Consider the following 25,992-nt stretch of genomic DNA (forward strand, 5'->3'; position numbering starts at 1 on the left):
AAACTGAGGCAAAGTCATTGTTTTGTTTGTTCATCTGAGGCACTTAATTAGGCTATTCAAATCAGAATCAAAGCTATCTGTTGTTTACAATTTTTAAACTGGAACCGAGCTTCTCTCTTTTCTATTAGCTGCTTTGGTGAACCTCAGCTTCATGGACTTCATTTGGTTTGTGTTCCCTGACTTGCATGTGTATCTGCTGGTGGGGGAAGAGGAGGAAGCAGAGGGGGAGGAGGTGGGGAGGGGAGGGGACGGGCCCCGCCTGCACTGGCCATTTTAAGTTAGTTCCTTGGTCTAGTGAATTCTTTTTGCCACTGTTAGAGATTATTTATAAAAGTCATTCCTGCCTCCTTGTGTTTTATTGAATCTACCTATTTTGTAATCAGTGTCACAGTCAATAATCTTGTTCTCAATTCCTTCATCCAGCCCAGTGATCTTTCTGACGGCTCTGAGGCCTCAGTTTTCTAAGCGGGAGGCCGGTGGATGGGACCCTCCCCTTCCTGCCCCGACTCCATCCCGCCCACCTCCCCACACCCTTCCACCAGAGGAGCTGCTTCTTCCATCTTGCAGATGTAGAGCTTCTGTAAGGAGTTTGTTTAGAAAAAAAGAGTGCTCTGTGACTTACCAAGCCTGAAACCTGCTCATCTGGACCAAGAGTTGAAGAGACACTAATACCTTTCTTGGGCTCCTAGCTGTGTGCTTCTCTCACAGCCTCTGAGAAGCCATCTTCTCAGCATTTATCCACTTTCTGGAAAGTAGACCCCGACCTGAGCAATTGTGTGTAGCATGCACTCCTCTTCCAGTTAATAATCAGTCTTCTTTCCTCTTTGTGTTGTGGATTAACTGCATAGTAAGACGTGAAAGGGGTAAGTCTCCCTTTTGGCATCTCTGCAGCAGGGCGGCCTGGCCCCCCTTCCCCTGTCACACTGCCTGCAGGCCGACTGACTGAAAGTTGATGGTATCACCTTTTCAGGTACTGCCGTGAAGCTGACTGGACTGGAATTTTCAGTGTCATTCTGTTTTTCCCTGTGAAAAGATTTGCCAGGACTCAAGACATTTTTCATCTTATTTCCACAGTTTCTCAGAACTCATGGCTAGTGGCTTTCCGACGAGATACAGCAGTTCCTAAATTACCCCACCTGCTATGGGCTCCTGCAGATCCAAAGCCAAGCGGTTCTGTCAGACGTGGTCTCTTTCTCTGTTTCATTTACTTTTCCAGTTCCCCCAAACAGCTTGGACTTACTTTCTTAAATCATCCATATTTTATCCTTTTTGAAGAGAGAAACATGAAGAAAGCGTAGTCTGAGTTAGTCAACGTAGTCGTCTTAGCTGTCTGTCAGGGAGCAATTCCTGGGTCGTTTCTGTTTTTCTGAAATGTACTGCTCACCGAAGGCTCTGATTGTTTTTTCCATCTTGGGCCTGTATGATCTTTTCCTGACACAGCTTGGCCCAGGTCACACACACACACACACCTAGATTTCTCAGTGAGGGTAATTTTGTGCCTTGGTCTTCATCTTGTCCCCCAGTCCTGGTCTCGCTTCTCAGCATCAGCTGCCCTCTGGAGCCCCTCTGTCTCTGGGATGCCTTGTCCTAAGGATCATCCCCTGAGCGTGTCCTTCTGGGGAAGCTGTCTTAGAGGGCCAGTCTGAACATCTGCACGCACCGCTCCTTCCTTCCCTTGGCATCGGTGCTCATCTGGGCCCCAGAGCTGCTTTCATCAGAGAAAACCATGCTAAATCCCTTCTTGCCGTCACATGTGGTCCAAAAACTCAGCGAATCTCAGATTGGAAGGGGCCCGAACAGTGAGGCAGCCCAGACACCCTCCTGAGGCCGGAACCCCTTTGCATAACCCTGCAAGGGGTGGGCCAGCCTCTGCCGTGTCAGCTCCAGGGATGGCGAGCTCACTCATGTCTCCTGAGTGCAGCCCCTTCCCTCTTTGGCCAGCTCTGACTGCTCCGTCAGTCCCCCTGTGGCTTGTGCCCCCTCATCCTGTGAGGCAGCCCAGGCCTGCCCCTGGCAGTGCCAGCACTTCTGCTGCCACCGCCCAAGTGGGTGGAAGAGAGTGGCTCCCTTCTGTCCCCCCACTTGACTGGGCCCCCTTTCTCTCCTGTGGTTCATAGCACGTTCTCACTCAGAAGGCCAAACTCTGCTTTCCTGCAGTTTGGGGGTTGGGTACAGATAGGCCCAGAAGGAGTACTCAGCTATAGGGCCGCGCGCGCGTGTGCGTGTGCGTGTGCGTGTGTGTGTGTATGTTTAAATCTCTTTCATCTTCCAGGCTGCTGGCATCCTCTTGGCTTGCCTCCCACCGACCTCCTGGACCTGATTGTCTGAGCTCCTGGAAACTGACCAGGGCTTCCTCTAGGCCCTTGTCTGCTCTGTGCAGTCACCTAAAAGCCTCCTCTCCTCTCCCCGAAGCCTGAAGCTAGCCAAGTCCCGCCTTGCCAGCTCTCCTTCCTACCACGCCCTCCTGACTCCCGTCCACAGCTTCTAAAACAGGGCCCTACTCCTCAACCAGTACCTCTCACCTCCCAGCTGGCTTCTGTCTTATGACGACTTCAGAATCCCCACACTCCCCTTTGCAGAGGCTTGGGGTCACACTTTGTCCACTTGAAGAGGATGTGTTGCTGTTAGGCACATGTTCGTTTGGGGGTGGAGAATGCTTCATTTTCAGGAAGGAGATCTTAGGTTCCTCCCGTGGCTTTTAAGTCAAACCATCTTGGGTCCAGAGCCCAGCCATGCCACCTTGACCAGCGTTTCCCAAACCTTTAAGGTGGCTTTTATTATATCCACTTTGCAGATGAGGAAAATGAGGCTCCAAGCGGTTAGACAGCTTTCCCTAGGTCCCAGAGCTAAGAAGTGGTATAGCTGGGGTTCTTGACTCCAGAGCCCACAGTCCTTCCCCTCCAGGGCACTGCCTTTGTTAATATGTCCAGTTGACCGCTGAAAGGCCAGGTGATAAGAGCAATAGTCAGCGTCTACTACCTGTCAGCATCTGCCTGTCTTGTTCTGAAGTTTTCATATCTTTAAAACTATTTTTCTGAAGTAGGAGCCACTGCTTCATTTATTAGCTCCTTGTCAGAAAGTCTGTTTTCTTACATTTTTTGCTGTCCGATTTCATCACCTTCTTTCATTCCTGCAATATCCTGGTCCCACATGACAGACAGGGAGTCAGGACCCCAGGGAGGTCATTGATTTGCTTGGAGACTTTCTGAGAGGCCAGGATCAAAACTGTCCCTCACCCTAGTCATGGTTTATTAATTGTGTCGCCATTCCCATTTTTCAAGTTGAATTGATTTGAATTAATCATATTGGGGTTGGAACTTTTTTTTTAAATTGATTCTTTTTCTGAGCTCTGATGGTGAACAGGCATTGATCAATTGGTTTGCACAGACACAATTATCCTTCCAGAAAAATGCTCTCCAGGATCTGTATGCAGCTGTAGAGCAGCCCTGCGAGGAGATTCTACTCCAGGTGAAGAATTTTATTGTCCACACCGGGGTTAGTAAAGGTGGGATTTGGGGTCAACATACAGGTGAACTTTTTGTTACAGGAGATGAGATACTCTATAAAGCAGTGCCAGGGCAGGATGTCAAATCTTCTGGAGACTTCAGAAAGGCAGCAATTCCTGGGTTCCTGCTGAGACTTTTAAGTCAAGAGCAGGTCTTTTGAAAGGGTGACAAGGGAAAATGGTTTGTAAAAAGCCAATGCATTGAGGTAATCACTCATTAGATGTTAGAGCTGTAGCAGCGGTCCCCAACCTTTTTGGCACCAGGGACTGGTTTCGTGGAAGACAGTTTTTCCAAGGACGAGGTGGGGGTGGGGGGCTGGCTCAGGCAGTAATGCGAGCGATGGGGAGCGGCTGATGAAGCTTCACTCGCCCGCCTGCCGCTCACCTCCTGCTGTGCGGCCCGGTTCCTAACAGCCCCGGGGGTTGGGGACCCCTGAGCTATAGTATTCCAGGTTGGATTTTGTTTAATAGCCTGCAGTTCTTCTCTGGGTAGCCCCTGTGGGGCTCCTGGTCCCAGGTTCACCAGGAAGCCTGTGTGCATATACTGTTCCCCAACCACCTTCTATAAAGGCTTTACCATCTTCTAATAAGTGTTGTCTAAATCAGTCATTACACTGGCGATGAAAGAAGCCATTCAATTGATGGATAGGGTGATCAGGACTGAAATGGTTTAAGCAACACGGGGGATGGGGGGATGAAATGGCAAAATTTTAAGCAGGCAAAGATTAGAAGCCATCTGTCTTACCATTTCAGAGTAAGATCCTCATGCTAGTGCCAAAACACTTTCCACAGCTGTGAAACCAAAAATTCCTTTAATGAGAAACAAGGACTTTTGTTCTTATCGGCAACATAGCTCTTTAAAATGCAAGTATTAAGTAAATTTTCTATTGAATTTAACAGCTTTCAACACTTTCAAATGCATCATTTCATAACCACCCTGGAATATCTCCCACCCTGGAAGGTAGATATTCCCTGTTTACCAATAAGGAAACTCAGAGCCCTTGATGACTTCCCCAGGATCACACAGTAAGAAGCTGAGCAGGATTTTTTTTTAAATAAGTGCTTTATTGAGATATAATTCACATACCATCAAATTCACCTTTATAAAGGTTATAAAATTATAATTCAGTAGTTTTTACTATATTCATAAAGTTCTGCAACTATCCCCACAGCTCCTGGCAACCTCAAATCTACTTCCTGTTTCTATGAATGTGCCTGTTCTGGACATTTTGTATAAATGGAATCATACACTATGTGGCCTTTTGAGATTGGCTTCTTTCACTTAGCGTATTTCAAGGTTCCTTCACGATGTACTATATGACAGCGCTTTGTTCCTTTTTATGGCCAAGTAATATTCCATCGTGTAGATATACCACATTTTGTTTATTCCTTCTTCAGTTGATGGATATTTGGGTAGTTTCCACTTTCAGGCTGTTATTAATAATGCTGCTATGAATATTTGTGTACAAGGTTTTGTATGGACTTATGTTTTCAGTCCTCTTGGGTATGTACCTAAGAGTATAATTGTTGGGTCACATTTTGAGGAACTGCAAAGCTGTTTTCCAAAGCAGCTGCACTATTTTACATTCCCACCAGCAGTGTACAAGGGTTCCAATTTCTCTACATCCTCACTAGCACTTGTTATTATCTGACTTTTTGATTATAGCCATCCTGGTGGATGCGAAGTGGTTGCTTTTGTTTTTGGTTTGCATTTCCCTGATGACTATTGATGTCAAATATCTTTTCATGTGCTTATTGTCCATTTGTGTAGATTCTTTGGAGAAATGTCTATTCATAGTATTTGTGGGCTTTTTTTGTTTTGTTTTGTTTTTGGCCGCGCCTCGTGGCTTGTGTGATCTCAGTTCCCTGACCAGGCCATAGCAGTGAAAGCCTGGAATCCTAACCACTAGGCCACCAGGGAACTCCCTGTTTGTCCATTTTTTAATTGGGTTATTTGTCTTTTCTTGTTGAGTCGTAAGAGTTCTGTGTATATTCTGGTTATAAGACCCTTATTAGATATATGGTTTACAACAATTTTCTCCCATTCTGTGGGTTGTCTTTTCATTTTCCTTTTCATGATCATTTTTAATTTATGGTAAAATATACATAATATAAATTTTTTATTTTAACTATTTTTAAGCTTACAGTAGAGTGGCATTAAGTACATTCATATTGTTGTGCAGCCATCACCACCATCCATCTCCAGGACTTTTTTATCTTTCCAAACTGAAGCTTTATACTCATTAAACAATAACTTCCCATTCTGCCCTCTTCCCTGGCAACCACCATTCTGCTTTCTGTCTCTATGAATTTGACTACTCTGGGTACCTCAAAAAAGTGGAATCATATAGTATTTGTCCTTTTGTGACTGGCTTCTTTCATAATGTCTTCAAGGTGCCATCCATGCTGTAGCGTGTTTCAGAATTTCATTCCTTTTCAAGGCTGAATAATATCCCATTGTGTATGTATACCACATTTTGTTTATCCATTCATCCATAGCTGGACAGTAGAGTTGCTTTAACATTTTGGCTATTGAAAATAATGCTGCTAATGGGCATATACTCAGAAATGGAATTGCTGGATCATATGATGATTCTATGTTTAATTTTTTAAGGAATCGTCATACTGTTTTCTACAGCAACTGTATCATTTTACATAACTACCAGCAACAAACAAAGGTCCCAATTTCTCCACATCCTCACCAACACCTTTTTTACTTTCTTGATGGTGTTATTTGAAGGAAAATTTTTCAAAATTTTGATGAAGTCCAACTTATCGGTTTTTTCCTTTTTGCTTGTGCTTTTGGTGTCATATCTAAGAAACCATTGCCTAATCCAGTCACAAAGATTTACTTATATATTTTCTTTTAAGAGTTTTGTAGTTTTAGCTCCTACATTTAGGTTTCTGATCCATTTCAAGTTAATTTTTGTATATGGTGTGAGGTAAGCTCCAAATTCATTCTTTTGCATGTGGAGATACAGTTGTCTTAGCACCATTTGTTGAAAAGACTATTCTTTCCCCATTCAATTTTCTTGGCTACCTTGTCAAAATCAATCAGTCATAAAGGTAAGGGTCTATTTATGGACTCTCACTCTATTCCATTGATCTCTATGTCTATTAAAGCAATATTTTAATCCAAGCTTATGTTCTCCAAATCACACATGTCTTTTCTTCTGCCATGTTAGAGGGTTCAGTCAGAGTGCCTCCTTTATTACCCCAGAAGGAACTGTTTTTTCAAAAGAATGCCACAGACTTGATGATCCATGAACACATCTGAGAGGCACCCTTGCTGGGGACATGGAGGTCCAAGGTCTTCATCACTCAGCCTAGAGCCTGAATGGCTTGCAGGCCTCTGCCACTGCTGCATTCCTTCTCTGTGGTCCCTTCTTTCCCTCTGCTGAATAGGAAGTGGCCTTGTTGGAAGGGTGGAGGAGGATTTGGGGTGGAAAGATATACTGCTTCCCTACATGCATGCCAAGCCCAAAGCCAAAGACTGAGGGGGTAAGCAGGGCACTTTCTTGGTGTCAAGAACTATGAAGGGTCTGAGATTTGGTTTTACCCTAATTACAAGCTAGTAAGTTAGCTTGTTGCTCTTTCATAGATACTGGCAGACGTCACGAGACTCCTGGGTCAGAGACAAGAGACTGTATTACTCACAGCATAGCCAGCAGCACAAGCATCAGCATGTTTGTGTTGGTTTCCCAACGTCCCATGGGGGCAACCTGATGGGCCCACGTAGACACCCTGCATGTAGTGAGTTTGGGTCACAGCTGAGGAACACTGGACCAAGGGCCCGGTACTTGCTGGCCTTAAACATCGTAGCACACAAGCCAGTCCTCTCCACACTGGGAATGAGCAGTCACACCGTGGTCACACTGTGTCCCCTTGCCTACTTAGCTGTCTGTGTGACCAGCTACAGAAATGCTCTGTATCAGAGGGTGGAGAAGCCTTGCAGTCTGGCACACTCAGCCAGAATGTGCAGGTGTGCTCAGGGGTCACACAGGAAAAGCCACGCCTAGAACCCTGGCCTCCAGGCTCTGGCGAGTGCTTTTTCCACCACCTTCGTCTGCCCTTAGGCGTTTCCAAAGGACACATGGCATGCTTGCAGATCAGCCTTACCAGGAGGCATTAAGGTATGTAGGATGGGGGAAGCACGAATCCACTACTTCGCTTTTCTGGGGTCTGTCAACTTCTTTTTTAGTCTAGGTTGCTTGGGAGATGAAGAGCACATGGGGGCCAAGGCCAAGTGTATCAGATTTGGTAGACCCAATCATTTAATTATCAAAACCGCAGCGGGTCTTGAATGGACATACAGTTTGTCTAGCTGAAGGAAATATAGGGAGGATTAGGTGAGGGAAATGGCAGATCCATGGGAATCCTGCTGAAGAAAACTCACTTAATTCACATGACTGGGGCCCCACTGTCCGCTTACACGCTGCTCTGCCCCCTTCTCACGTGCCCATCCCTTTCCTCCAGACCCCAGGTTCTCTCCAAGCCCTCAGACCCACAGCTCCCTACTTCTTCCCTGAAGCCTTCTGGCCCTCCCTGGAAACGTTCTGGGCACCTCCATGTCTCCTTCACTCCCACCTCCTGCCCCTCCCTGACTGTAACTCCAAGCGGCCCAGCATTCACCCAGCGGGTACATGTGCTTTTTTCTCTGCTTCCCCCTTGGGGTGAAGGTAGCATCTTTCCTTTCATCCTACCTCTCTTACCTGTGAGCTCCCCAGGTGGACCCCCTCCTGGCCAGCTGCAGAATCTGTGCTGTGGTTGGCCTGGAAGCAGGGGTGCAATGGTGCGAGGCTGGAGGCTCGCCCACAGGGAGGAGGTCAGGAAAGCCCCTGTGGTTCTGTTGGCGAGAGACAAAGGTGGGGAGGGTCTCCACCGAGCTCCTCTGTGGCGGTGTGCGGAGTCCACTGAATTCTGTTCCATCTCTGTCCTCCCTCCGCCCCGCGACAGCTCTTCCCGGCCCCGCTGCAGAGGCTCTCCAGGAAGATCGTGCGGTCCAAGATGAACAGCACCCTGGTGGGCGTGTTCACCATCACCCTGGTGTTCCTGTCGGCTTTCGTCAACATGGTGGGTGGCTCCACCTCCCCAGCGCCTCCTCAGCCCATTGGGTGAAACCCAGTGGAGCCCTGTACCTCACAAGCATGGGCCGGGAGGAGACTTTCCCCCAGGCCCTGGAAGTTCTTATTTGGGTCTCACCTCGGGTCTGGGATCAGATTTAGCTCCTAAAGCCTCTCACACAGCCTTTGCTCCTCACTCTCGAGGCTGGAGGAGCCAGAAAGACGCAGGGAAGTATGCCCCAGGGGAGGTTTACAAGCCCTGCCCTGGGTAGCTGGGCAAATCTTGCCCGTTCCTCGGCCTCTTCCAGGCTCCTCTCCTGTCCCGGCCAGTGTCAGGCTGCACCTGAGGCGAGGCGGGATGGGCACCTGCTGCCTGTGGAGGTGGGCTACCCTGGCCTGGTCCCCACAGGCTGACCCTCTCCTCCCCCACCAGTTCACGTGCAACTCCAAGGACCTGTTTGGCTGCCTGGCGGACGAACACAACATCAGTGCCAGCCAGGTCAACGCGTGCCACATGGCGGAGTCAGCCGGCAACTACAGCCTGGGTGACGAGCGGGGCTTCTGCGGCAGCCCCTGGCCCAACTGCAACTTCCCCGAGGTACTGGGCAGGGAGGGACTGGACACGGATGGGGACCTGCCACCCCAGCCCTCTCTGCCCTTGGCTACTCTGATGGACAGTCAAGGGCCCTCAAGCTCACTGCCATTCCAGAGACCTCCTTCCCCCTCAGTCTCTCTCACTCTTTGTGCCAGACACCAGTGAACAAGGCCGACCTCCTCAGTATAGCAGTAACAACAATAATAGCATAGCTATTATTTATATAGTATTTACCATGTGCCAGACACTGTGCTAAGGGCTTCACATTTACTCATTTAATCCTCACAGCAACCCTATGACAAAGATACTGTTTTATACAGATGACACTGAGGCACAGAGAGGTTAAGTAACTTGCCTAAGGTCACACAGCTAGTAAGTGGCAGAGCCAGAGCTCCCACCCAGGTCACCTAGCTTTAGAATTCTTGCTCTTAACCTGAAAGCAGAGCTGTTTCTCAACCCTCAGCCTCAGCAGCATACCTGATAATGGCCTCAGGAGGACCTGTCTGACCCCTCTGCTGTGGGTCAGAGAGCAGAGGGGAGCAAAGGGAATCCAATCCCAAACCAGTACTACCACCAAGTTCACCCATTCAAAGTATAATTCAGTAGCTTTTAGTATATTCACAGACTTGTGCAGCCATCATCATAATCTAACCTTAGAACATTTTCGTCACCCCAAAAAGAAATCATGTACCTACAGGCTATTGGGTTTAAAAAATGGCGAGAACCTTTCGAGAGCAGCGTGCATTAAGCGCCTACGGTACGTGAGGTGCTTCGTTCACCCTGCCGTGCTTCCTCAGGGAGCCGTTTTGCAGCGAGCAGCAGGGCCAGGCTTCCAGCCCAGGGTATTTGCTCCAAGCATTGGGTGATTCCCACAACCCGGCTCCCTGACGGGGCTCACGTGAAACCTGTAAGATGATGGCAGTTTTTGCCCTTTTCTGGGGAGAAAGCCCGTGCTTTCATCCAATTCCCAAAGGGCCCATGACTCATAACAAGGGTTCAGAACTGCAGTGAGGGCCCCGTGGGCTGTCACAGTGCTGGCCTCCCTCCCCTGCCCCAGGGAATGGACCTGATCCTACTCCCCTGTACACATGGGCAAGGGAAACTCAGTGAGGGGTAGGGCTCACCCTCACCCGTGCTCACCTAGACCAGTTGTCCCTGGGCCCCCGCCAAGCCCTCCCTCTGCCCAGGCAGCCATGCTCCAGCACCCACCCTCTGCTCCCCACCTCTCTTCCCTCTCACATCTGGCCGACAGCCCACAGGAGCTGCTGCCTGAGGGCTGTTCGCTGAGAAGCAGAGGCTGGTTTTGGTCTTGCACATGCCCCTTGGTGGTTGCTCCATGGGAGAGTGAGGGAACAAAGCAGTGGTGTCAGGGCCTGTTCTGGTTCCTCGTTTGTGGCAGATGGTTGGTTGGTCACAGACTTCAGCTCTCACCAGCCCGACCAATTTCAGGCCCTCAGATCCCAGGCCCTACCAGCTACAGACCCCTCGGGCTGACACCATCCCACAAGTGTTGTTCTGATTCAGCAACTCCTCACAGACCCTGAGGTGGACCTCAGTATTAAGCCTTGGCGTCCTGGATGTCTGGGCCCAGGGTCTGAATAGGAATCCAGGCTGGCGCTTAGGTTCCCCTTCCCACCCCCCAAGGACAGGACTATTATCCTTAGGGCTGATGTATCGGATTGTGCCTTCCCTACTCCTTCCTCTGCCCCTTTCCTGCTGCTGAGTTGAGGCTGGTCCCTCCCCCTTCCAACCGCCAGGGGCCTCTGCAGTCCCTCTCTGGGTTCCTGAAGGCCTAGGCAGAAGGGACTGTCCCACTGCCAGCCACCAAATTTGGCCTCCAGCCCAAGGCAGAGGCAGCGAACAGTGAGTCGCTCTGCCTGATGCAGAAATAACAATGCTAAATCTAAAAGAGAAAAATAATAGATGCTGACATGACTAGGACTAGTGTCAGGGGACAACAGAGCAGAAGTCGACCTCTGAGATCGCCTGGTTTGACCCCTTGGTTGTCTGAGAAAGAAACTGAGGCTCAGAGACCAGGATTTCCCCGCAGTACAGGGAAGAGCACAATCCCTCATCTGAAACCTTTTGGGTCAGATATGTCTTGGACTTGGGAATTTTTCAGGTTTTAAAAGGTTACCTCACACCCCAGTGCAGTATGGGCAGCACCTGATAATGAAACAGAAATATTTCTGCAGCAGAATGTATGAATAGTCACAGGAAGCAGGATAAAGGTGATAATTCGCATCACATCAGTAGGTCAGTTTGGCCACCAAATAAGGTCAGTTCAGATGTTGCCACCACCTGTTATGTTGCAGATCAGGGGCTGAAGCCTGCGCTCCCACAGTAATGAAAGGCACCATGCACTGTGCCAGGGGCTTCATATTGTGTAATCATCACAGTAAGCCCATGAGATAGGTTTTGCATATGGGGAAACTGAGGCTTAGGTTGAATAAATGGCTTAAGTCACACAAACAGTCCATAATGAATCAGGGCTGAAACTCAAGTCTGCCTGAGCCTGGAGCCCTGCTCTAACCATTGGGCTACACTGCTGGTAGTGGTCCTCCTCAGCCTGGAGCCCCACCTCCTGGTTCCTACCCAGGGCCACTCACACCACAGTACAAGTCTGCATCAGCAGAAACATCCCCAGACCCCCGGTTTCACCTGAGGCCAGCTCAGACTGGAGGGATGCTGGGGGGCGGGGCCGGGGGCGGGGCCGGGGGAGGGCGGGGCCCGGGCGCTGAAGCCGCTGCCCTCTCTCCACAGTACTTCACCTACAGCGTGCTGCTCAGCCTGCTGGCCTGCTCCGTGTTCCTGCAGATCAGCTGCATCGGGAAGCTGGTGCTCATGCTGGCCATCGAGCTCATCTACGTGCTTGTCATTGAGGTGCCCAGTGTCACGCTCTTTGACAATGCCGACCTACTGGTCACAGCCAATGCCATGTAGGTGGCACCCGCCTCGCGCTCTGCACGGGGTCTGGGGCATTGCAGAGAGGCAGGAAGAGCGGGAGGCTGGGTTCCTGGGCCGCAGGGGGCTTGCCAGGGGAGTGTTCTGTTGCTCCCAGCTCTGACCACCGGGGCAAAGCAACACAGTGTCTTGTTTCTTTCCCTCCATCCCTCCCCCAGTGGTGAGGGTGGCCTCAGGGCTACTAGGTCCCCTGTCCCTCTGCCTCCAGTCTCCTACTCAGTCCTGACCTCAGGCTTCGGTGAATTGTTCCTCATCTGTCCAGGGCAGCCTTTGATGACCTATTTTCACCTAACTGCCCTTGCATCTCAGGCCCAGAGGGGTCAAGGTCCAACAGAGCTGGAAAGCAAGGTGTGTGCGAGCAAAGGAACAGCCTTTGCTGTTCGTGGGCACTTGTCCTGCCTCGAGCCAGGCAGTTGGACATACTTTATCCCTTTCATCCTCATAGCAACTCAGCAAAGTAGGCAGGGCCACCCTGGACGGTTGGGTAGTTTGTGCACTGCTCAAAGGCTCCTGGCTGTGATGGTGAGCAGTTAAATCCTACAGCCCAGAGGTGGCAAGTATGGGGGTTGTACCCCAGGCTATCTAGCTGGCAGTCAGCCTGGTCATATAGTGACAGATATCAGATTTCCAGGGGAGGTAGCTCCATGAGGGGAAAGAGCTCTGATTTTGGGTCAAATTGAGTTTGAATCTCAGCCTCAGACACACATTTGGCTATTTTTCCTGAACCTCATTATTTTTTCCCAGTGAAATGGGAATAATAATACCTATAGTAGTAAAATGTATGTAAAGTGCCTGATATGTAGTACCTTTTTCTTCCCATTACCATCCCCCCCACACATACATACATCAGGAAGAGCAAAACACGTGAGTGACAGGTCTGTGTCCCCTGAGAAAATGCAGCGAACTGTACTTTCTCTGAGTTAGAGGAAGGGATCCATTCATCCATCTATCCATTCACTGAAAAATATTTATTGTGGGCCTACCCTGTTCCAGGCACTGAGCTTGGCAGTGAAGGTACAGTCATGGATAAAATAGGCAATAACTCCAGGGTCAGAAATGTTACCTTCTTGTGCAGAGTGTCACCTGAGGAAATGAAGATGTTGTGAAGGATCTAAGTCAGATGCAAGGAAGAACTTCTCCACAGCTGTGCAGGGCTGTGGGCAGATGACAGGGAGACGCTGTAGCATCATGAGGGGGGGCAGGCTGCAGCCCCTTGGGGACAGGAGAGGGAGGAGGTCGACCCTTCTCCCTGTGGATCAGGGCGGGAGCTGGGAACTTTGCCTCCTCTTTCTCTCCTGCCCCGCGCCTCCCCAGAGCCCCTCCACACCTCCTGCTGAAGCAGCCACAGAGAATGGAGGTCCTTTCTGGGTTGGGAGACCCTGGCGTGGCTCTAGGGCAGCACTGTCCACTAGATAAATCATGCAAGCCACAGATGTAATTTAAAATTTTCTAGTAGCTATATTAAAAATGCAAAACAAGCAATTAATTTTAATAATGTATTTATTTAACCAATATAGTCAGAATATTATTTTCATATATAGTCAGTTTAAAATTATTAATGGAATATTTGACATTTTTCCACACTAATTCTTCATAACCTAGTATCTATTTTACACTTACAGGACATTTTAACCTGTACTAGCCACATTTTAAGCTCAGTAGCCACATGTAGCTAGTGGCTACCATACTGGACAGTGCAGGTGTAGTGTTTCTCCTCTGGGTGGCAGCAACTGGCTGGGGTGGGAGAGGGGACAGGCTTCTGCCCAGGTGGATGTGCTGGGAGGGCCCCAGGGTCCCAGGTAAGGGCTGGGTGATTTGTGGTCATGGTGACCAGATGCTAATTGGGGCTGGCCTTTCTGCAAGCCTCCCATCCTGAAAGTGACCTTGGATTGGGAAGAGGGGTGCTGGGGGCGGGGGGATGGCAAAGGAGCAGCAGTGGTGGAGGCAGAAGTAGGAGGCGTGGGGAAGCAGAGCTGGGTGTAGAGGGGCACAGCAGGGGGTGGGGGGCAGCAGAGCAGGCTTGGAGGCTACTGATGCAGGGAGCAGCCCTGAACAGCCCTCCCCAACTCCTGTTCACAGAGACTTCAACAACAACGGGACCTCCCAGTGGTGAGTTGAAGCTGTTTCTCCGAGTCCCCTGATACAACCCCTGCCTGCCCTTGGCACCGAGCAGCCAGAGGCCACCAGCTCAGGCCACCAGCCCAGCAGAGAAGGCAGCAGTGCCCAGGTGGGAGGGGGCCTTGGTGGCAAGGTGGGTGATGAAGGAGGAGGCCCTCCCCTCCCTAGGTACTAAGGGGGCCTCACTGGGTAGGTGCCCTTCTTTTATGATCTCTCTACCACCCCAAGATGATTTATAGACTCAGTGACCAAGGTCATCAGGATCCACAGGTCATTCCACAGGCCTCAAGCTCTCCCCAGGGGCACGCATGAGATCCTGGCGCACGAGAACAGGTGCCCCTTCTGCCCCCAGAGGAGCGGAGCAGAGGAGAGGCCTGCAGGGTGTGTAGGTTAGGCCCTGCCTCGGGGCTGCTCCTGGGCAGGGAGTCTACACAGCCTTCAAGGTTTGGGCTCTTTGCTGGGACAGGAGCAGGGTCAGGAACAGCTGTTTTTATTGAGAGTATTAATAATGTTAACAGAAATATAGTCAGATAATAATAGCTACCAGTTTTGGATTTTCTACTGTTTGTCAGACACTGTACAAGGAGTTTACATACAGTGTCTGTAATTCTTACCACAATCTTGAAATACGGGTGTTATCCCATTTTACAAATTAGGAAACTAAGGTTCAGAGAGGCTAAGAGGACTTGCCCAAGGTTGCCCAGAGATGGTCAGTATGGCCTGCCTGGCTCCCCTGTTACAACCCCTGTCTTGTCAACTGAGAAAGACCTGAGATGTACACGCTGCCCTTTACAAGGGCCTCGTTCATCCCCTGATGTAACCAGAGGGAAGCGCCCCAGTGATGGGGGACAGGGAGCCATCAGGAGAAGAGTGCTGGCTGCTGAGCTGCAGGCTGAGCAGGGGCTGCCCACTGAGAAGGCTTCCTGGAGGAGGCACACCTCAGGCAGTTAGAGCAGGAGGGTGAGGATAGGGGGGCTGGAGTGGGAGGTAGAAAAAAAGGCCTGAGGGGCCTCAGAGCCCGGCATGAAGTGCCAGGACATCTACCTCCCGCCTGCAGCCCTGAGCACGCGACCAAGGTGGCGCTGAAGGTGGTGACGCCCATCATCATCTCGGTCTTTGTGCTGGCCCTGTACCTGCACGCACAGCAGGTGGAGTCCACCGCCCGCCTCGACTTCCTCTGGAAACTGCAGGTGGGTGGCCCCGGGCTGGGGGGTCGGGGGTGGGGTTGGAAGGGTGGGGCGGGGCCCCCAGGCCTCATGGCACTTTGTGAGTGAGCAGTTCATCCGCTGGGCTGGGCTGGGCCTGGGTTCTGCACTGACAAGGTGTCCTGCTCACCAGCTGACCGGTGCCCCGCGTCCCAGCGAGTCTGCTCCCTGCTCTCTGAGGCCAAGAGGCAAAACCCTGGAGCTCCAGACAAACCCACCCTTGACAGTGCCTGGTACCGGGACTCTGATGGGCCTGGGAGAGAGGCTCTTCAGTCACAAAGACCGTGGGCGTCCAGATGCCGGGACAGAGGGGAGGCATGGACAGGCCCAGTTTGTGGCAGAGGCAGCAAGGAGTCAGGAGGGCAGGGGGAAAACAGTGGCAGGAGGAGAGGAGAGAAGTAGGGGGAGTGCAGTCCTGGGGCCGCGGAGGCCTTAGTGCAGGAGTTGGTGCCAGAGGCTTCTGAGCAGGGCTCGATGTGACCTAAACTGGGCTTGAAGACCCCTCCAGGGGAAGATGGCTGGAAGGGGCATCAAAGATCGTCGACAGGAAGTCTAGCCAGGTGGCTGTGTCCTGGCCTTGATGAGAGGTGGCCCAGGCAGGGGCAGAGGTGCTGGGTGCTGGGTGCCCAGGTGGGGCTGGAATCCAGCCAGCACTCTGCCCTCCAGGCTCTGTGCCCTGCGCCCTGATTGTGTCCACCTGCAGGAGGGGTGCTGCTGGGCCATGCACAGGGTACTCCAGGTGCTACAGCAGCAGCCCCTGTGGCCCCTTCCGACCTGCTGGACCACCTCAAAAGGTGCAGGAGAGGGCGCCCAAGGGCCCATCAGAAAGCCTGGTCTTGTCTTTTTTTTTTTTTTTTATAAATTTATTTTATTTTATTTATTTTTGGCTGTGTTGGGTCTCCGTTGCTGTGCGCGGGCTTTCTCTAGTTGCGGCGAGCGGGGGCCGCTCTTCGTTATGGTGCGCGGGCTTCTCATTGCAGTGGCTTCTCTTGTTGTGGAGCACAGGCTCTGGGCATGTGGGCTTCAGTAGTTGCGGCACGCGGGCTCAGTAGTTGTGGCTCGCAGGCTCTAGAGCGCAGGCTCAGTAGTTGTGGTGCACAGGCTTAGTTGCTCCGCGGCATGTGGGATCTTCCCGGACCAGGGCTCGAACCCGTGTCCCCTGCATTGGCAGGCGTATTCTTAACCACTGCGCCACCAGGGAAGCCCCAAGAGAAAACCTGGTCTTAGATGGGAGTGAAGGTGGGGCTCAGACCTGTTATTCCAGCCCAGCCGCTTGCAAGGCATAGCTTACCCCGGCCTTTTTCGCCTCCCCTGGCCTGGCCCCTGTGTGCAGACCGCTTCTTCAGCTCATCTGCAACTCGCTTAGGCCTCCTGCATCCTCCGCTTCCTAGTAACGTTGAGATTAAAGTCTTCGGGCCGGGGCAGGAGGCCCTGGATTTTCGCTGGATGCCGAGTTGAAGATGGGGGCATCTGGCTGCCCCTGCTATTGGGTGTCTCCGGTGGGGATGTCCTGAGGCTGGGCGAGCATGTTTTCCATGCGGAATGCCCTGGGTTGGGAGGGGCCTCAGGGGTACCCAGTGTGAGGCTGCACCTTCTCTTCTTGGAGAGCAGCCTCCCAGCCTCCTCCCGACTTGCTCACGCCTCTCTTCTTGGGGAAGCTCCCAGGAGGTCCCCAGCTCTCTCCTGGGGGCTGACCAGGCTTTGTGGGGTCCAGGGCCAACGCCCCTCCACTCTTCTGCTCACACCCCCTGCCTCCCCCAGGAGCCCCCAGGGAGCCCCTCCCAAGGTGGTTGCTGTTGGGTGACCCTGTTGTGTTCCAAAGGCCCCGAGAAAGGGGCGGAGGCCAGGGAGGGTGAGCCTGCCACTCCGCATCTTTGTGACCAGCTGCCCCTTGACCCGCTCCCGAGGGCACAGGGTCAAACCGAGGCCGCCTGCCTGCTGAGCAGAGTAGCCTGGAGCCCCTCCCTCTGGCTCCCCGGTGCCCAGGCAACAGCAGCTTTCTCGTAGCCCCGGAAGACCTGGAGGAGCCATGAGGCGGGGTGCCTGTCTCTCCCAGAGAGCTGAAGCCTTCCAGCTTCCAGCCAGGGTGAACCTCCCGGAACCAAAACAGCCAGGGAAAAAGGGGTGTGTTGTGGACAAGACTTCCTCCAGTCCCCTTGGTCTGAGGCCCCCACATCTGCCCAAAGCCCTCCCGTTGCCTCCTGCGTCCCCGGCTGCGCCCGCCCCCATCCATCCCCCCGCCGACCCCAGCTGCGCTGAGGGTTTGGGGAGGTTTGGAGACCCAGTCCACGTCAGGCACTTGTATTGTTAGTGCTCCTCTCCACATGTGGCTGCAGAAACAGGTTATTTCCACCCTTCATCTTTCCTCCCTGACTTCCTACCCCACACCCATGCACCACCACCCCCATTTTTATCTTCTTTTATGGGAGGAAGTTTTAAAAAATAATTTTAAGCTTACAGAATAGTTAAAAGAACAGTATAAAGAACTCCACGAGTCCCTTCATCAGATTCCCCAGCCATTTGTCTACATTTGCTCCGTCACCCTGTCTCTCTCTCTTCTGAAACGATGCCCCATCACCCCCCTAAATTCTCTGGTGTCTACCTCCGAAAAGCAGGGACACTCTCTGCGTTATCCCCGTGCGAACTCCCAGTCAGGAAATCAACACTATCCACCCACAATACCATCCCACCCACAGAGCTGTTCACGTTGTGTCAACTGTCCCAGTTCTGGCCCTGGATCCCATCTGGTGTACCCTATGCATTTAGCGGTCATGTCTCCTGTCTTTCTTTTCCTCTCATGTTTGCCAGTCTTAAAGAGGTCCTTATTCTGTGACCCTCAGTCTAGAGCCGTTGATGTTTCCCATGTCCAGACTCAGGCTATGCCTTCTTGGAGGAAAACCATGGAAATGACACTGTGCACTTCTCAGAGCATCAGCCTGGGGACTCCTCTATGTTGGCCTGTCCCACCCCTGGTGACATTTACCTTGATCACCCACTCAAGTGGGCGTCCGCCAGACTTCTCCACTGTCAGGTCCCCATCTTCCCCTTTGTACTCAATTAGCATTTTGTGGAAAGATACTCTGGTATTATGCCAATATTCTGATCTCCAGCAAACCTCACCCACCAGCCTCAGCATCCACTGCTGACTCTGCCTGCCAGGTAGCGATGACCTATGTCTGTCATTCCTTCTGCATTTGTTAATCGGCATTCTCCTGTAAGGCAGAGCTCTCCTTCTTCCCCTCTCATTTACTTGGTCATTCATTTATCTACATCAGCATAGACTCATAGATTCCTATCGAATTCAATGGGGTTTACTCTGCTCCTCTCATTATTTATTTTAATGCTTTAATTGTCCTGGCTTTGGTCGGTGTCTCTTCAGTTGGGTCCATCATTCTTTGAGCATCTTCTTACTTTCTGGCACAAGATGATGTCTGGGGCTCATCATGTACTTTCCCTTCAAAGTGCCCCAATTCTTTTTAGTGGAGAATGGTATTTAGAAACCCAGATCAGGGCACTCACTGTTCTAGGTCCTCTCTGTGGACAAAGCTAGGAAATGTATGTAGGTACGTAGGAACATAGAAACAAACATACATATACACACATACATATAGATGGATACTGCTCCAATATCTGTCTGTTGATATTTAAAACCATGAGTTTATAGCAGCACACCCATTGCCAATGCAACACCGCAGGCTTCTTTCTAGCTTTCTCCCTTCCATGCATGCAAATATCATCTCTGGCTGTGAGAACCTCCCCTTCCATTCCTTTCATATATTTACTCATTTGCTCGATGGAACCGACCTCCCAACCACCCCAGCCCCCTTCTCTGCCCTACCATGCCCTCTCCCCCTCACTGCCCTGCTTCCTTGCACACTGGACATACCACACGTGGCACCCCTTCCTCTGATCACTTCCTTCTTCAGGCACCAAGGGCTCTGCACAAGGGCAGGAAGGAAGGGAAAACTGGAAGGGAAGTGGCTGACCACTTCCCATTTTGAAAACAATTAAGAAGGCCATGCACACTGTGTGTGTGTCTGCGGGGGGCGGGGGGTGAGCGTGTCTCTACCTGCTAGGTGCGTCAGCCTCTCTCCACTCAAGCTCTCTGACAGTCTCATGATGCGTCCACCTCCTTCCATCTCCCCTTGTGCTCCAGGGCTTTGGGGAGGGATAAACAATAACCTGAACGCAGGTCCTTGGGATGGGTGAGTGATGGTCCATTCCCCACGCCCAGTCTCATGCAGCAGCCCATTTAGCTGTTGGGTCTGTGGTCGTGATGGGTGGGTGCGGTGCTGACGGGGAGGTGGGGAGCCTGGGGTTCTTAGCTTCCCTGAAGCACCTGCACGAGGAACACACCCTAACCTGCAAGGCCCCCTCCACTCGGCTTCAGCTCTTGGGAGAGCCCATTCTTGTCCCCTCCCACAGCATTGAACTTACTAGGACCAGCAAGCGTCTGTGGACCCCTAAGCTATCCTGCCTGGGCAGAGCCCAGCCCTAGAAGCAGCTGGCTATGCTGGCAGCTGCCAGCATGTCTTGGGCAGAGTTCCCCAGATGTGGCAGGCATACCTGGCCAGGGCCTCTGCGCTTGGCGTGCGTTCCCAGCTGCGTCTCTGCTCCCTGAGTCCCCACCCACAGCCTCCACAGCCACCCTGCCTGCCACGTTGGGCAGAGGCTCTCTGGGAAGGCACGTGTCACATTTCTGCCACCTGCAGGCTGATCAGAGGAGCTGAGGTGCTCCAGGGTCCCCAGGCATGTGGTCTCAGCGGGCAGTAGGAGCAGGAGTGGGGGCAGTCCGGTGCATTTTCAGAGGCAGATGGACCAGCTGGGGCTCCTCCACGGGATAGCAGGCGAGAAGTACAGGGATTTCCACTCCAGCCTTCTCCCTCTGGCACACCTGTTCCCGAGCAGGAGCAGGTGGCACTTATTTATGGGGAGGGGGGTGTCAAACTGTCCCACCTCATAGGAGCAGAGGTCACCTGGCAGGAAGACAGCACATAGCACATGCCCGCTGGACCGCCCCCAGGCACCTGAGGGTCCAGGAGCTTCCTCGGGTGTGATCCCCATCCTTGTGGCCACGTTTCCAGTGGCTCCAGGAATGAAGTGGGTCCTCTCACCTCCGAGGCAAGGCTTAGACCCTGAGCCTCAGGGTCCCTGAGCTTCCTCCTTCCCTGCTGGACCCAGTCCTGCAGCCTTGGTGGGCGTGCCAGCTCCTTCCCTGGAGGCAGCCAGCACCTACCGGGAGGGCTGGGGCCCTGAGAAATACTCCTGGCCCTTTTGGATGTTCTAGTTGCAGTGAACAGAAAGGCCTCCATGTGTAGTTAGGGAAGGCCCAGGCAGGCTGGCTAGATCTTTTAAACAGCCCTGCCAGTGATCCTTTGCCTACCTGCCTGCCTGCCTTACCAACACGGTCACCCCCAGTTCAGGGGGTCATTTTGTTTGCCATTGAGGGGAGGAGGCCAGCAGGCTCCAGTCTGTACCCCCGCGTCCCTTGAGCACTCTGGTCAGCTGGCTCCTCGCATGCCGGGGTGCAGGACTACCTCTGTGCTTCAGCCTGGGGGCCGCTGTTGGCCTCTTGACCCGAGGGCTCTGCACTGTCCCTTTATCCTGGAGAGTGAGCTTGTCCCAGACCCAGGACCCAAGCTAGGGGAGAACCAAAGTCATCAGTGATGTCCTTGTCCCGCCCAGGTGGCAACCTCGGGGTACCTGCACCTCCTGGCCCTGCGGGTTGTGTCTGGCCCTGGGGTGAGTCAGCTCTCAGGGAACCAGGGAGAACGGGCAGCGCTTCGAGCCATTTTCTCTGTGGTCAGTCTGCTAAAGTGATTTTTCTCAAACTGCCTTTCTGATCACATTTCCCAATATGAAGGGGAAAATGGAAAGTCGAGGAGCCTTTGGGTGGCTGGAGGGCCATTTGCGTGTGGTTTTGGACCATCCCTTTACCCTCCTGCCTTCTCCTCATCTGGGGCAGACAGGATCCTTCCAGCCTCTCCTCCGGGACCTGTGTCCACTCAGGGTTCCCTCCTTCAGGATCAATGCCCTCATAGGCGTCGCTTTCCAAGAGGCAGGCGGGAAGAGTTAGCTACCTACAGATCTCTCTTTTCTGTTGGTCAAAGTAAGAGATGCTCTTTATAGAAAACCAGGAAGTAGAGACAGCAGCGAGGATGCAAAGTCAGCACTTGCTGAAATCTTGGGCCTGCGTTGGCACGTGGGCGGATTGCACTGCCTTTTTCTAAGCAGCACGATGCTTGCCCTCCCCCTGACCGAGCCCTCTGTCCCAGGCCACCGAGGAGAAGGAGGAGATGGAGGAGCTGCAGGCCTACAACCGGCGGCTGCTGCACAACATCCTGCCCAAGGATGTAGCCGCGCACTTCCTGGCCCGCGAGCGGCGCAACGATGAGCTCTACTATCAGTCGTGTGAGTGCGTGGCCGTCATGTTCGCCTCCATCGCCAACTTCTCTGAGTTCTACGTGGAGCTGGAGGCCAACAACGAGGGCGTCGAGTGCCTGCGGCTGCTCAACGAGATCATCGCCGACTTTGACGAGGTGCGGCCGGGCCCCGACGCCCCCTCTCCCATCACCAGATGTGAGCAGAGGCGTCAGGCGCTCTGACTGTGTCCCAGGCACTGTCACAGGCATCTGCATACATTTCCACCCCATCACCACGTCACGATGGGGAGGACGAGGCCCCCGCACGTTAAACGTCCTGCCTTGGGTCACTGCCTGCAAGCGGCAGAGCTGGGGTTTCAGCCCAGCTGTTTGAATTCGCAGTCTGTGCACGTTGGCTGCCCCACCCCCGTCACCCGCCATTCCTCTCATGCCATCTAGGGCTGGATGGGGCTCCAGGCTGGGACTCAGCATTTGAGAGAGTCCAAGGGAGGAGGAGTTCCCAGGCTAAAGGAGGAGGCAGGACAAAGATGCAAAGCCCTGAACAGCAGAGGCAGAAACAAAGACATTTTCTCCTTTGTTTATTACTCCCTTGTTGAGCACCCAGTGTGTGCCAGGCCCTGGGGATACTGTGACCAGTAGAGCAGTCTCGGGGCTGGGCGCTCACCGCGTAGTGAGTGTGAGAGGGACGAGCGCAGCGGGAATACAGGGGCTGGGGCATGGAGCTGGGACCAGGCAGTGTCAGAAGCAGGCGCCGAGACTCCCGGGCGGTGGGGTAACTGGAGTTGGCTGCAATGGGTGTGGACAGGCTTCCGGCAGGTCCTGGAGACAGAAGAGCGTCCTCCTGGACAATGGTGAGGAGGTCTCCCTGGGAGGGATGGAGACCTGAGCCAGCAAAGGGGAAAATGGCTGCCAATCCCTGTCGGGGGACAGAGCCCCAGAGCTGACTAGTGACCTGGCCCCAGGGGCTCTTGTATGGGGCTGGGCTCGTAGCCCACAGCCACTAGACAGCCACAGGGTAAGTGCTGGAGAAGGCCTGACTGTTGGGGAGCACCAGGGCTTTGCACTGAGTTGGTGACGGAAATGGGCCCCCCTGTGTGAACTGGGGAGACACGAGGCGGCCCTGCTGCTACACTTCCCTGCAGACCTCAGTGCCCAACTTGGGGGTGACCCAGCTTGTCCTCCGTCTGTCCAGATCATCAGTGAGGATCGGTTCAGGCAGCTGGAAAAGATCAAGACCATCGGCAGCACCTACATGGCCGCCTCGGGCCTCAATGACTCCACCTATGACAAGGTGGGCAAGACCCACATCAAAGCTCTGGCTGACTTCGCCATGAAGCTGATGGACCAAATGAAGTACATCAACGAGCACTCCTTCAACAACTTCCAGATGAAGATTGGTGAGCCCTGCCCGGAGTCCCGAGGGCTTGTTGGGACTCCCACCCACCATCCCCCATGCCACCACCATGACCCGATCCAAGCAGAGGCTAACACTGCAGTGTGTCCCTGCCCGAGGGGTGGGGGTAGGCCCCCATCACACAGCAGAGTTCTCCTAGGGCCTGGAGGTGCCTCCTCTGCATGGTGGTAAGCACTGGACACCCTGTTTCTGAGTTCCCGCCTCTCCCACTCACTGTGCCTACCAGAAAGGCTTTGTAGGGGGATGCTGTGTGCCAAGGGCAGAGGGGCCCCCGGTGGGAGAGGCAGGAACTCAGAGAGAGGTTATCGCTGAGCTCCAAGTGGTTTCTGTGCGCACGTGAGCAAGATCTTCTAGGTGCTGTGAAAGCTCTTCTGGTCTACGCAAACTGGGGAAAGAAACGGTGAGGATGTGGAGATAAGTCCACGTATCTTCCCTGGATCCCTTCTTTGTCGAATGCCTTGGCCCTCGCTGGGTGGCTTTGAGGAGCTTCGTAGATGCTGTGGTGTCCTGGAGGCAGGGCCGCTGCGGGAGAGAGTGGGGAGCTCTGAGCAGAGGCCCTGGGTCAGTTTCAAAACAGGCAGAGCCATACTCTACTTGTTCAGAAAATCTTTGAACCAAAACCCTATATAATTTTTTTCATTTTTTGTATTAATTTTATTATTTTATTTCTTAATTGAAGTATAGTTGATTTACAGTATTATATTAGTTGCGGGTGTACAACATAGTGATTCAATATTTTTATAGATTATACTCCATTTAAAGTTATTATAAAATAGTGGCTATATTCCCTGTGCCGTACACCTTTTGGTATTCAATCTTGTTGTTTTATTACCCCAACCTTTTATTCTGACACGTTTCAACTCTACAGAAGAGCTGAAAGAATAGCACAGGGTAAACCCGCGTACATCAGCACACTTGCCTGTTCGCTCCCCTACTATATCCACAAAATGATCTCAGAATCACAGCTCTGACTGTGTTGCTTGATAAGGTTCAAGGTGTCTCAGCAGTTTGTTTTTTTAGCACGTATCTTGCCAAGGATGCCCAGGCTTTCAGAGTAAGAGTTCCGTTTTCAGAAGAAACTGCTTTGTCGAGCATTGCTCGCTCCTCCTTCTGAGGATGGTGGAGGTAAAGAATGCTTTCCAAAAGAGCAGGCCTTTGTTCTTGTCAAAATTTTAATGTATGATCGACCCCCCCTCCAAGAAATATCTCAGGCCAAAAATTATTCAGATTTCACATTTTTTAAAAAAGGAACAGAGATTCACCAACAAAAATACTGGTATTTCAATTCTAAAAATTAGCACATTAGACTGAAATATTGGATTCCTAAAAATCAATATTGTGATCATGAATGTCCTCAGGAGACCTTTCGTTCTGGCCCGAGTGTTGGGAACTGGGCTTTCCCTGAGGAGCTGGCCGTGTGGGCCCGTGGACACATGCCTATGGACTGGACCAGGTTTTCGTTTTGCATCGGCTGCTGGAAAGCCAGACCAGAGCCAGCTGGGGGCCTGCTTTAACTGACGGGCAGCCTGTGCTTCTGTGTTAATGTCACTCTTGGTTTCCTGTGATGTTGCCATTCTTATTTTCCTTTCACCCCATCTCCCTCACCCGCATTGATCTGCACTTTTCTCCCAGTGTGTACTTATTTCTGTGAGCTGCCCCAGCTCCTTCATTGGACCAGGACTGGGGACTGAGTGGCAGGCAGATAAGTAGCTGGGCAGGCAGTTGGGAGCCTTGTGTGGCAGATCCCGTCCTACAGACTCAGGAACGTCTTCCCTGGGGAGCGTGGCTTTTGGCCAGTGAGGGCGACAGTCCAGCCTGGGAATAGCACGTGAGGTAATAAGCTACATGTGGTTTGATGGGACCAAAGAGGAGGGTCGTGGAGGGAACAGTTTTGAAAACTGATGACATTTCTGACTTAGTGAGTGACCAAGGGGTGTTATGTGGGAGCTTCTGCTGTGTTTGTGGTCCTGCCGCTCACACACAAGAAATAGTTAAGCAACAGCGAGGCTTAATAAGGCCCAGTGTGAGAGACAGTTTATGTAATAGGAGGGAGCACCCTGGGGCTTGGAGATGGGGCAGGACATGTCTAGCGAATGCCGGTTGAGGCAGATGTGTCCAGGAAGGACTTCGCCAGGAGAGAAGGAGGAAGGACACTTGAGGTGGAGACCAGCACGGCAGAGGCTCAGGGGCAGGGTTGCCCAGTGTTGTCTTGGGTGGGACTGGGAAGGCGGACAGACCGGAGCAGAAGTGTAGGAGAGAGATGGAGAGGTAGAGCCCATGTGGACGGTGCTGCGGCATCACCGCCCCGGCTCAGCGGCCTGAGGGAGGATTACCTGGAGAGAGGAGACTCTGGGGGCAGGGAGGTGGGTTAGGAGGTAGGTTCTAAGAACGAGAATGGTGGCACCCCTGAAACAAACAGAGGAGCAAGGAAGAAGAAAATGGCGAGTCTGGTATATTGAGTGTGAATTGAAGGTGAAAACTTAAATGCCACCGAGAGAGGGGGAATTAAGGAAAGGCAATCAGACAACGCAAGAGGTTAACTGGAAACTTTGAAGAGGGCAGTCTAGCGGTGGATTTGCAGGAGCTGAACGTTGCCTGGGTGGCGAGGACACAGGAGCAGCGGCTATGTGAATGGGTTCCTGTCGCCTCAAGTTAGCAAGCATGCAATAGGAGCAGAGCAGTGGCAGCTGTGGGGTTAGGCACAGCCTCAGGGCGGGAGGACCCTGGGTGTCTTCAGGCCAAGAG

The 25,992-nt window shown here is 52.4% G+C and overlaps 1 protein-coding gene across 2 annotated transcripts in view; it reads left to right on the forward strand.

Annotated features, from left to right (window-relative positions):
* The window catches only part of ADCY5 (adenylate cyclase 5), a 156,003-nt gene that overhangs the window by 125,654 nt on the left and 4,357 nt on the right, over window positions 1–25,992 (forward strand). The window contains exons 13-20 of one of the 2 annotated variants that reach the window (XM_036851448.1): window positions 7,582–7,638; window positions 8,462–8,578; window positions 9,002–9,166; window positions 11,927–12,102; window positions 14,207–14,236; window positions 15,303–15,435; window positions 21,726–21,989; window positions 23,026–23,230. In XM_036851448.1, coding sequence (XP_036707343.1) covers window positions 7,582–7,638; window positions 8,462–8,578; window positions 9,002–9,166; window positions 11,927–12,102; window positions 14,207–14,236; window positions 15,303–15,435; window positions 21,726–21,989; window positions 23,026–23,230 — 1,147 coding nt within the window. The remainder of the gene's footprint in view (window positions 1–7,581; window positions 7,639–8,461; window positions 8,579–9,001; window positions 9,167–11,926; window positions 12,103–14,206; window positions 14,237–15,302; window positions 15,436–21,725; window positions 21,990–23,025; window positions 23,231–25,992) is intronic. The other variant, XM_036851447.1, reaches the window with a different exon arrangement.

This window comes from Balaenoptera musculus, chromosome 4 (genome assembly GCF_009873245.2).
Source record: "Balaenoptera musculus isolate JJ_BM4_2016_0621 chromosome 4, mBalMus1.pri.v3, whole genome shotgun sequence".
NCBI classification, from domain to species: Eukaryota; Metazoa; Chordata; class Mammalia; order Artiodactyla; family Balaenopteridae; genus Balaenoptera; species Balaenoptera musculus.